Source organism: Gekko japonicus, unplaced genomic scaffold (assembly GCF_001447785.1).
Source record: "Gekko japonicus isolate JY-2015 unplaced genomic scaffold, Gekko_japonicus_V1.1 scaffold3059, whole genome shotgun sequence".
NCBI classification, from domain to species: domain Eukaryota; kingdom Metazoa; phylum Chordata; class Lepidosauria; order Squamata; family Gekkonidae; genus Gekko; species Gekko japonicus.
Genome location: NW_015176541.1, coordinates 41,022 through 53,105, shown reverse-complemented (window position 1 = coordinate 53,105; position 12,084 = coordinate 41,022). Strand labels below are relative to the sequence as shown.

General features: G+C 46.1%; 1 protein-coding gene across 1 annotated transcript in view; it reads left to right on the top strand.

The window, feature by feature from the left end:
* Nucleotides 1-1,902: 1,902 nt before the first annotated feature.
* LOC107124067 (cytochrome P450 2C14-like) overlaps nt 1,903-12,084 on the top strand; it is a 39,745-nt gene continuing 29,563 nt past the window's right edge. Inside the window, exon 1 of the mRNA XM_015427454.1 lies at nt 1,903-2,143. Within this exon, the coding sequence (XP_015282940.1) occupies nt 1,976-2,143 (168 nt within the window). The 5' untranslated portion in view covers nt 1,903-1,975. The remainder of the gene's footprint in view (nt 2,144-12,084) is intronic.

Below are 12,084 nucleotides of genomic sequence, written 5' to 3'. Positions count from 1 at the left end.
CCACTACTTCCCCTTCTATTTGCCAAAGAGTGATGGGGCCGAATGCCATGATCTTAGAGAAGTAGATATTTTTCTGGTACTCTCTTGCTTTCTCCATAATCCAGCGAATGTTGGCAATTTGATCTCTAGTTCCTCTACCTCTTCGAAACCCAGCTTGTACTTCTGGTAGTTCTCTATCCACGTACTGTTGAAGCCTAGCTTGTAGGATCTTGAGCATGACCTTGCTAGCGTGTGATATGAGTGCAATTGTGCGATAGTTTGAACATTCCTTGGCATTGCCCTTCTTTGGGATTGGAATGTATACTGATCTTTTCCAATCCTGTGGCCACTGTTGCGTTTTCCAAATTTGCTGGCAAATGGAGTGCAGAACTTTAACAGCATCCTCTTCTAAGACTTTGAATAGCTCAGCTGGAATACCATCACCTCCACTAGCTTTGTTGTTAGTAATGCTTTCTAAGGCCCATTTAACTTCACATTCCAGGATGTCTGGCTCAAGGTCAGTGATTATACCGTCGTGTTTGTCAAGGACATTGAGGTCTTTCTTGTATAGTTCTTCTGTGTATTCTTGCCATCTTTTCCTAATCTCTTCTGCTTCTGTTAGGTCCCTACCGTTTTTGTCCTTTATCATGGCCAGCTTTGCATGGAACGCTCCCTTGATTTCTCCAATTTTCTTGAAGAGATCTCTAGTCCTTCCCATTCTATTGTTTTCTTCTATTACTTTGCACTGTTCATTCAGGAAGGCCTCCTTATCTCTCCTTGCTGTTCTCTGGAAATCTGCGTTCAGTTGGGTAAATCTTTCCTTTTCGCCTTTGCCTTTCGCTTTCCTTCTTTCCTCTGCTATTTGTAAAGCCTCATCAGAAAGCCATTTTGCTTTCTTGCATTTCTTTTTCTTTGGTATGGTGGTGATTGCTGCCTCCTGTACGATGTCACGAACCTCCGTCCATAGTTCTTCAGGCACTCTATCTATCAAATCTAAACCCTTGAATCTATTCTTCACCTCTACTGTATATTCATCAAGGATGCGATCTAGGTCAAACCTGAATGGCCTAGTGGTTTTCCCAATATTCTTCAGTTTAAGTCTGAATTTTGCAATGAGTAGCTCATGATCTGAGCCTACAGCTCCAGGTCTTGTTTTTACTGACTGGATAGAGCTTCTCCATCTTTGACTGCAAATTATATAGTCAATCTGATTTCGGTGTTGCCCATCTGGTGATGTCTATGTGTAGAGTCGCCTCTTAGGTTGTTGGAAAAGGGTGTTCGCTATGACCAGTGTGTTCTCTTGACAAAACTCTGTTAACCTTTGCCCTGCTTCATTTTGCTTTCCAAGGCGAAACTTGTTTGTTATTCCTGTTACCTTTTGACTTCCTACTTTAGCATTCCAGTCCCCTATGATGATGAGGACATCATTTTTTGGTGTTAGTTCTAGGAGGTGTTGTAGGTCTTCATAGAACTGGTCCACTTCAGCCTCTTCTGCATCAGTGGTTGGTACATAGACTTGGATTACTGTGATGCTGAATGGTTTGCCTTGGAATTGGACGGAAATCATTGGGTTATTGTAAGAATAAAAAATGGGGGGGGGGACGATGTAATCCTCTTTGGGTCTCCATTGGGGAGAAAGGTGAGATATAAAGTAATTTTAACAAATTAAAAAATTAAAAACCTGTCCCCTAGATCTTCTAACAACGCAATCAAGGCAGTTTCTTCTGCTGCTTCTGTACTACAGGTTGGCATTAATCATGTTAATACTGTGGGTATGATGGCGTAATTTGTGCCTGGAGGACCACATTCCTATAGTGCTTGGGTATGCTGTCAGAAGGCTTGCCTCGTATGTGTCCTTAATAAGTGGAGAGTATAAAAGGATGTCTGAAAGAGAGAAGCAGCAACACCTCTTGAGAAAAAAAAAGCGGGCCATCAGTCAAACAGCATTCAACTCCCCGGAGTCCTCAGAAGGATACCAAGACCAAGAAGGAGAATTATGTGGATACGGGCAATATTGGTAGCTGTGCTGGTGTGTCTCCTGATTCTACACCTTCTGAAACTGCTCCGAACGAACAAGAAGTACCCTCCCGGGCCTCCTCTATATATAACAGCTGCAAAGTTTATAAAGGCTGGATTCCAAGTTCATCCTGACATGCTCGCTGAGGTACTTTTTTTCTAAATAATTAATAGGCAAAAAAAAAAAAGACAGTGAGCCAACAGTGCCCTGCAATCTATGGCTCTGGGAACAAATGTTGCTCAGTACAAAGCAACCTATGGCACTTTTAAAAAGAAAACAAAACCTTTAAGTTAAGGTACGTTGGAGGGAACTGTGGTATGCTAGAATCATCAGTATTGATTTATTTATTTAGATGTATTTGTTCGATTTATATCCCGCCCTCCCTGCGAGGCAGGCTCAGGGCGGTATGAATGAATGAATGAATTTATTATGAATGAATTTATTATTACAGCACATAGCCAGCAATATAAAACCATACCTGCAAATATTTATCATATAAATAGATTACAATGTCAAAAGTGTCCAGATGGTGAATCTATTAATATAAAACAAAGTTAAATAGAAATAAAATCGTACAAGCAATTTAAACTCTAAAACCAAAATACAGTGTAATAATGGACAGAATTTAGTCTTAAGAAAGATAAAATAACAAGAATAAAAAGATCGATTAGATTAAAAACAAACAGCCCTAACCAAAGTGGCTGCCTGGACGCTGATGAGCTCTTACAACCAAAAAACAAAATTTCGCTATCCGATGTAGCGCTATATGGTCAGAATTTGAAAGCAATTTCTCTATCTTGCCCTGATCTGAGGAGCCAACCAAGAGAGGGCCAATAATTTGGGGAGAACTTCGTTATATAATGGGAATCTCAGGAACACATGTTCCTGAGATTTGATCTCCCCAGACGCACACATACATAGCCTCTCATTTCGGGGAGTTTTCTTGAATTTGCCCTCAAGAACTGCAGAAGGTAAGGCAGAGCATCTAGCCAGAGTATACGCCCTCCTAAGTTTATTTGACTCCAAAACAGATAAGTATGGAGCTTGAGCAACAATATATTTACTACTGTATGGCGCTAAAAAGGCAGGGGTCGCCTGTACATCCAGTTGGCGTTCGATGTCTTTAATCCTCTGCCTGACCACTAGCTTAGCTTGATCGCCACCCCTTTCCAAAAGCTCTTGGGGGGGAAACCCTAGTAGCGTAATTTTCCGAATAGTATAGGTCAGCCATTCAGATTGGTAACCGTCAGTCAGGATTAAAGGCACAAGGCCACATGGATTTAGATTTATCTTTAACCAGAAAAAAATAGAGTGCAAGGTGATCTTGGCTTGTTCAGGGCGGGATGTGAAGGAAATGGGAGGGAAAGATTTTTAGGGATCCAAAACAGAGAAACGACAAAGCAATCCAAGTGTGGACCATGCACAGATATATGCTAGAGAGCAAAAATAATCACACAGGGTGGTCCTGTGGTTAGTTATTAGGTATTTTGAGATCTCGTATGTGCCACATCCTAATAAAGGACTCCCATCAACTAATATTTTGGGTTGCAGAAACTTTGTTGGTTATTAATAAACATGGGGTTTTTAGTGATGTTAGTGATGCGGTGGCGCAAGTGGTTAAGATGCTGAACTGCAGGCTGTGGAAGGTCAGTAGTTCAGCAGTTCGATACCCGAGTGTGCCGCATGACGGAGTGAGCTCCTGTCTCTAGTTCCAGCTCCTGCCAACCTAGCAGTTCGAAAGCAAGAAATTGCAAGTAGATAAATAGGTACCACTTCGGTGGGAAGGTAACAGCGTTCCGTGCGCCTTGGTGTTTAGTCATGCCGGCCACATGACCACAGAAACGTCTTCGGACAGCGCTGGCTCTGCGACTTGGAAACGGATTCGACTGGCTTTCGAGCAAGGGAACCTTTACCTTTACTTCTTTAATTGTAAAAGGTCGCCAACCCCTGAATCAAGGTAACAAAACCCAATGGCAATGGCAATGCATGAGTCTTTTCTTACCCCCCCCCCCCCCGCCCCATGCCTTACCGTCTGGTTTTTGAAAGATCAAAAAGGATTCGGCCTCCAAGGAGACAGGAAGAGTCGAAAGGGATTAGGAGTGATTCAGCTGGTCATCAATTGGATCTTGCAGCAGAAAGGACTGAGCTGCCTCCCAGAGTGTTTTCACAATAACACTGATGACGCAGGTGTTTCCAGAGAGCTTTCCTGATTGTGGGACTTGCCTGACCTGATCCTCTTTCCTATGAGAGGAAGCAAGTGCAGATTTGGTGCTTTCTGATACAGTCAGCCTATATAGTGTAGTAGGCCGAAACTGCATCTAGTATTTACTCCGCTGTCTTACCAAAACCCACACTGGAACAGAAATTCCCATCTACATTGCATGCCACTTTCACTTTGATTGATTGTCGGATTTTATAGCACCGTCCAGACTGCATGCTGCTTTCACTTCGTTTGATCTCTGGTTTTATGGTGGCCGTCTGCATAGATTTATGGCTGTTTTATGGCCATTCAGGGGTGACTCCGCAGTCAGTACAGCATTGTTCTGGGGTATTTGAATGTGGTTTTGAGCCGCATCTTTTTCTGTTCCAGTGTGGGTTTGGTACAACAACCAAGCAAATACTAGATGCCGATTGGGCCGTAGGATAAGTTTAAACCTGCCTCTCTGTGTGTTGGTACAGCGCAGTGTGAGCTTGTCATGTCCTTGTTACTAACTGGAGCGCAAGTACATGGACAATGAATTCTTCTGTCTCAATGTGTGTTACTTGCAGTATAAAAGGTAAAGGTTCCCTTGCTCAAAAGCCAGTCGAATCCGACTCTAGGGTTGCGGTGCTCATTTCCGTTTCAAAGCTGAAGAGCCAGCGCTGTCCGAAGACGTTTCCGTGGTCATGTGGCCGGCATGACTAAACACCAAGGCGCATGGAACGCTGTTCCCTTCCCACCGAAGCGGTACCTATTTATCTACTTGCAATTTCTTGCTTTCGAACTGCTAGGTTGGCAGGAGCTGGAACTAGAGACGGGAGCTCACTCCGTCTTGCGGCACACTTGGGTCTCGAACTGCTGAACTACTGACCTTCCACAGCCTGCAGTTCAGTGTCTTAACCACTTGAGCCACCACATACTTGCATACTTGCAGTATACATACCTGTAATTGTGGGAGTCCACCAAGTGCTGAAACTCCTTCAACTGAGGGCCAGAATGCATGACGTACCTGACACGTGCCAGGTCATGGGCGTGCTACCCAAATCGCAGTCAGACACCCACCGGGAGAACTCAGCTTCAGTGGCCCTCATTGGCTTGCAAGCAGGGTTCCCTCTAAACTGAGTTAGTGTGAGCTAGCTCACAGTTTTTTAGCCTCCGGCTCACACATTTTTCTCTTAGCTCAGGAAGGGATGGCTCTGGAGCAAACTAATCTATGCAGTGCCCAAATCGCTCGCTCACAGCTTTAATGCCAGGAGCTCACAAAGTAGAATTTTTGCTCACAAGATTCCACAGCTTAGAGGGAGTATTGCTTGCAAGGGGGGAGAAGGGGCTTCTGCTTTCCATCTCGCCCCAGTTTTGCTCCACACGGAGCCATAGAAAAGGAGTGGAAAGTGCCCCTGTGGCTGTTTCCACTGGCAAAAGTGAGAATAAAACTGGAAGTGCTTCCCTCCTGCCCTCCCCTTGCAGAGCTCCCTCGAGCAACGCTCCCTCAAAGTTGTGGGGTCTTGTGAGCAAAAATCCTACTTTGTGAGCGACTGGCATTAAAGTTGTGAGCGAGCGATGTGGCTGCTGCATGAATTAGCTTGCCCAGGAGCCCCCTCCCTTCCTGAGCTGAGACAAAAATGTGTGAGCCGGAGGCTAAAAAACTGTGAGCTGACTCACACTCACTCAACTTAGAGGGAACACTGCCTGCGAGCACCAAGCAAATGAGGGCTCTGTAAAGTGAGTTCCCTCAATGGACATTTGGACCGTGAGTCAGGTGATACACTCGTGATCCAGCACATGTTGGGTATGTGAAGCCAAAGAGAAGGGTTGAAATGGGCACATCCAGCTGCTGTTTCCTCTAGCAAAAGTGGGCTGGGAGGGTAACCAGAATCTCCTTCTCCCCACTCCCAGTGCTCCTTTTCGTTGCTCAGCAAACAAGCGTTGTTTACGGTGAGTTTCCCCAACGTATGCCCGATTGAGAGTTGGGTAGCACACCCGTGACCCGGCACGTTTGGGGCGTATCGTGTATCCGGGCCCTAATTAGATTTAGTGTGTCACGTATAGGGTTGCCAAGTCCTCGCCTGTTGAAGAGCGGGGGAGTCCAGTCTTGTTCCAGGAGTCCATGCTCGCACGCAAAGTGCATGTGTGCCACAATCACGTCACCCGGAAGTGACGCAATCACGTCGGGCACGTTGGGGGCGTGGCCACAATCATCCGAGGGAAAACCATAGAGTTTTCCCTCGGATGATTGTGGCCCCGTCCCCAATGTGCCCGACGTGATTGTGTCACTTCCGGGTGATGTGCTGACGTTATGCATGTCGTGTGCTTTGGGGGTGGGGTTCCCCCGGGGCCTAATCCGCCGGCGGCGGGTAACAGGCCTCTTGGGTGGGGGTTTCCCCACCCTCCGGGGGGACTTGGCAAGCCTAGTCACATATGCTCAGTGATTAATAGTTGTGTTGGACTGCAGGCCAGGAACCAAGCCAAGGTTTTCAGGGGTAGTTGTCCTTTCAGTCTGCAGAAGAGGGAGACGGAATGCTGGACTAGATGGACCACTGGTCTGACCCAGCAGGGATTTCTGATGTTCTTGTGAAGGCCTCGGCCTCTGTGCCCTGTTGTTGGCCTTCCAGAGGAACTGGTTGGCCACTGTGTGAGACAGGATGCTGGACTAGATGGACCACTGGTCTGATCCAGCAGGACTCTTCTTATGGTCTTATGAAGGCCTCGGCCTCTGTGCCCTGTTGTTGGCCTTCCAGAGGAACTGGTTGGCCACTGTGTGAGACAGGATGCTGGACTAGATGGACCACTGGTCTGATCCAGCAGGACTCTTCTTATGGTCTTATGAAGGCCTCGGCCTCTGTGCCCTGTTGTTCACCCTCCGGAGGAACTGGTTTGCCCCTGTATGAGACAGGATGCTGGAGTTGACGAACCACTGGTCTGATCCAGCAGGGCTCTTTGTATGTTCTTGTATAAAAGAGCCAATAAGGGACAGAGAGGGAGGCAAGATCAGGGGAAGGCCTCAGCCTCTCTTTGCTGGTTTTGGACCTCCAGAGGAACTGGTTGGCCATCATGTGAGACCCGATGCTGGACTTTATGTCCTATCGGTCTGGTCCAGCAGGGCTTTTCTTCTTATGCTGGGCAATAATTTACCAAAAATGAGCAACTACCATGCTACAGATTATTATAAAATATCTCAAATAATTTTAATATATGTTTTATATTTTTACGATTTATTCACCATATATTATTTATCATATAAGCCTTAATACATAAAAAGGATCATATATCAAAATGTCCAAGTATCGTCTCTTAATATATCACAAAAGATATTGCACAACCCCTTTATTAATATCAGTCCTCCTTAATTATACAAAAGTTTTAAGAGGGAGGACTCCTTTAAGTCTATTTTGAATAAGTGCTCAGAATAAGTCCAGATATCCTCCTGTTTCAGTGTCTTCCTCAGGGAGTTCAACAGATATTTCCAAGCACGAGGTTGCCAAATACGAAAATAGTTATCCAAATTTATTCAATGAACGCTGCAAAAAGTCTCTCTCAGTGAGCTCAAAGCTTCCTCCAAAGTGAAAAGGAGTAATTTACAGCATTAAGTATAATTCTCTTGAAGAATGTTGATTGACAGTGTAATCCTCCACATCCAAATGACTTGCGTCACACACTGGTGAAGAATACACCACTCCCAAACTGATTGGCCCTTAGATTAGAAAATGTTAACCTTCTTTGTTTGCTTATGAAACACCTTGCAGAAGTAGGTGGCGGCCTCTATTGCTTTCCCTTGCATCTGACTCACTGCAGCTTCAGTATGAAAGGTAATTTGATCGAGGACACTCCCCAGGTACTCCTGTCATCAAGCTCTGTTTGTTCACCCACCAGGAAAAAAATATATAAATATATCACACGCACACACACACACACACACACACACACACATCATGGGTGGCCAAACAGCGGCACGGGAGCAACATGAGGCTCTTTCACACATAGTGTGAGCCTCCCAGCAGAGTGGCTGGGGAAGCAATGGAGAGGCTTGCCTTCCGAATCAGTCTTCCCTTCCCCAGCTAGTGTTTCCCTCCCTAGGTAGGCTTGAGGTGGGAGGGGAGCAGAGAAAGAAAGCAATTAACTTTAAATGTGTTCTCAAAGCACCCCCCCACACACACACATATACACACACCAGCTGGCTTGGAGAAGGTATTTGTCTCTTTAAATCCCTTCAGCAAGCCAAGCCAGCTGGCGAGGGGGCTTGGAGGACACATTTAAAGTTAAAGATGCTTTCCTTCCACTCTTCCTTCCCTCCCTCCTTCCCCCCATCTAGTTGCTTTCTTTCCACTGTCTTTCTTTCTACCTTTCTTTCTCTCCCTTTTTCCCCTCCCTCCCCATCTAAAGTCAAACGTGTCCTCTGAGCCCCCGCCACACAAGCCAGCTGGCTTGCCACAGAGAAGGCATCTGTCTCTTTAAATCCCTTCTCCAAGCCAAGCCAGCTGACGTGGGGGCGGGGGGGGGGGCTTGGATAATACATTTAAAGTTAAAGGCTTCCTCCAAGGCCCTGCCTCTTATAGGAGCATCTTATGGGACATTTATGAAACCCTGTGAGGTGGCAGTGAAGGCTGTGAAAAGAGAATTCTACTCAACCTCCATCTCATCCTCTAGCTCTCGCCCGTCTCAACTGTTTAGGGTGATTAGATCCTTAACCTCTCTTACTAAGAGAACAAAAAAAATTAGTAATTCAACTGTTAGCTGTGAGCAATACTGAAGCTTTTTTTGTTGATCAGGTCCTGTCTATCTACCACAACCTTCCAGGCAAGGTTGATACAATACATGAGCTAGAGGCCCCTCGGCCATCTTTGGATTCAGTATTTGACAACTTCAGCCGGCTCTCGTTGGCTGATGCTGACAGAATCCTGGTTGCTGACAAGCCTTCCACATGCCTCTTAGATTCGTGTCCCTCATGGCTGGTGAAAGCCCATTGTGAGGGAATACAGGGACCTCTGGTAGATATTATTAATATATCCCTAGATCTTGGGTTTTAACTGGAGGGTCTGAAAGAGGCTGTGGTAATACTGCTCTTGAAAAAGCCATCGTTGGATTCTTTAGATCCCTCCAATTACCGCCCAATTTCAAATATATTGTTTCTGGGCGAGGTAATTGAGAGAGCAGTAGCTGAGCACCTTCAGGGCTTCCTGGATGACACATCAGTACTTGACCTGTTCCAGTTTGGTTTCTGAAAAGTATGCAGACGGAGAGTGATTCAGCAAAGCATACTTTATTTAGTCAGGAACAAGACGCTTTGGCCGGCTCGCAGGCCGGCTTATATTCCCTCAGAACCCACCACCACAACACACACACCCCACTTCCCGATAGGCTATTTACAGTGACCGAGAGACCTATTGGCCTCACGGTCTGGGACCTAGCCCTCTGATAGGGCGGGCTAGGATCCTCCTGGCCCATTGTCTTTAGGCGTGAAGCTTGAGGTTTGTCCCTGGACAAGTCCGGACATGCCTGGCCCTGCCAGGGCTGGATACACTACAGTTTCCACCCTGGCCATGCGATGGAGACAGCAATGTTCACCGTCCCAGGCAATCTCTGTAGGCAACTGGATCGAGGCGGGTGGGTGCTGCTGTTATTGTTAGCTCTTACAGCAGCGTTCAGCATGGTTGACCACAAACTGTTGACCCACCACCTCACCTCATGGGGTAGTCTTACAGTAGCTTACCTCATTTCTCCAGGGTCGGGGATAGAGGGTAGTGCTAGGGGGGTAGGTATCAACAAGGTTCTCCTTAACATGTGGGGTTCCTCAGGGGGCAATCCTCTCCCTGATGTTGTTTAACATCTGTATGCACCCCCTCACCACAAACTGGTTGACCACAAACTGGTGACCCACCACCTCACCTCATGGGGTAGTCTTACAGTAGCTTACCTCATTTCTCCAGGGTCGGGGATAGAGGGTAGTGCTAGGGGGGTAGGTATCAACAAGGTTCTCCTTAACATGTGGGGTTCCTCAAGGGACAATCCACTCCCTGATGTTGTTTAACATCTATATGCACCCCCTCACCCACCTGGCAAAGAGTTTCGGGCTGGGGTGTCAGCAGTACACTGATGACACCCAGCTGTATCTTTTGATGGGTGGCCGCCCAGACACCACCCCACAAAATTTGGCCAAGGGGCTAGAGGCCATGGTGGGATGGTTGAGGAGGAGCCGGCTGAAAATGAATCTAACCAAGATGGAGGTTCTGTGGCTAAGTGGGTGTGATTCAAGATTGGGTTCCCAACTTCCCACTCTGATCCCTTTTTTTTTGTATACATCTTTTTATTAAAATTTTCCAAAAAGAATGTACAACTTGATGGTAAACATCAAAACAACATTTGAGAATACATCAATATATCAGGAAACCGGTAACAGTATATGCTTAGAGAACTTAATTTGCGTTCAACAATGTTTGCATCAATAGCCTAAGGGCTGAAACAGAGTAGAAGAGAACTACGAATGCAACAAGAATTATCAGACTAGCCAGTTGGATCTAAGTGACCTATTTTACCATAGCCATAGTGTATTCATCACCTGAGGGGAATCCTGTAGGATAGAGAAATAGGAAAGAATGGGAAACCATACAGAAGTAAAATTGGTGTGGGTAGGACATTTGTCAAAATGCGCAAGATTGTCCGAGAGTTTAGCCGTGATATATAAATCCCACAACTTTTTGTGCCATTGGGAAAGTGTGGGTGTCATTGCCGTTTTCCAGTGTGTAGCAATGACAGTTTTTGCTGCAAAAAGTAGTATAGCTATTCTTTCTATGGTGGAATGACTCACACAGTCCGCAGCCCAACTGTTCAAAAATAGATGTTCAGGAGTAGGATTAATATCGATATTGTTAAAGGAATTGATCTGGTCTAGCACTTCATTCCAGAAGGGGATAATCTTAGGACAAAGAACCCAACAATGCATATAGTCTCTTATGCTGCCACAATTCTTCCAACACTTTGGATTATACGATGGGTTCATGTGAGCCAGCTTTTGGGGAGTCCCAACTTCCCACTCTTGATGGCACACCTCTAATACCGACAGAAGCCATCAAGAGTTTGGGTGTGGTCTTAGATACCTCCTTGTCTATGGAGGCCCAGTTCATGAACATTGCCAAGACGGCGTTTTCCCAACTGCGCCACGCAACGGTCACCTCCAGACTGGATTACCGTAACTTGCTTTACGCTAGCCTGCCCTTGAGACTGATCCAGAAACTCCAACTCGTCCAGAATGCAGTGGGGCAGGTCCTGATGGGGACACCACAGACCTGTGCTGTGCCAGTCAGTAGAGTTTTTGTTGATGAGGCTGTTTGCCCACTATTACGAAACACTGGTGACAGAACACCTACTGGTTGTGGCTCGGGAACAGTTACTTCTAGTAGAGTCCTTACCAAATCGTCAAGATCCTCACGATTACCTCATTCGTCATTTTATAAAAATGGGGAAAGGATTGGGAATATTAAAAGCTGTTCCTACTACATCAAATGGAGAGGTAAGCCTAACAGAGAGATCTCCCAGGAGAATGGTGAGTGGTGAAAGAACAACAAGAATAATGGCTCAAACTTTCTCTCACTCACCAACGAAAAAGACCTTCTCAAATATAGAGAACTAGTAAGCGAAGCCCGTCGTGGCGATAGACGACGGGCCCTAGATAGGAAGGAAGGGCGGGTGGAAGGGAGGAAATGGAGAAGAGGAGGTAGAGAGAGACACACAGAGTTAGAGAGGGGGAGAGAGAGAAAAGGGGGGAGACAGAGACAGAGTGGGGGTAATAATAGTAATTTGGAAAGTAAGAAAGGAAGGGAGGTAGGAAGGAAGGGAGAAAGAATGGAAGGAAGGAAGGAAGGAAGGAAGGAAGGAAGGAAGGAAGGAAGGAAGG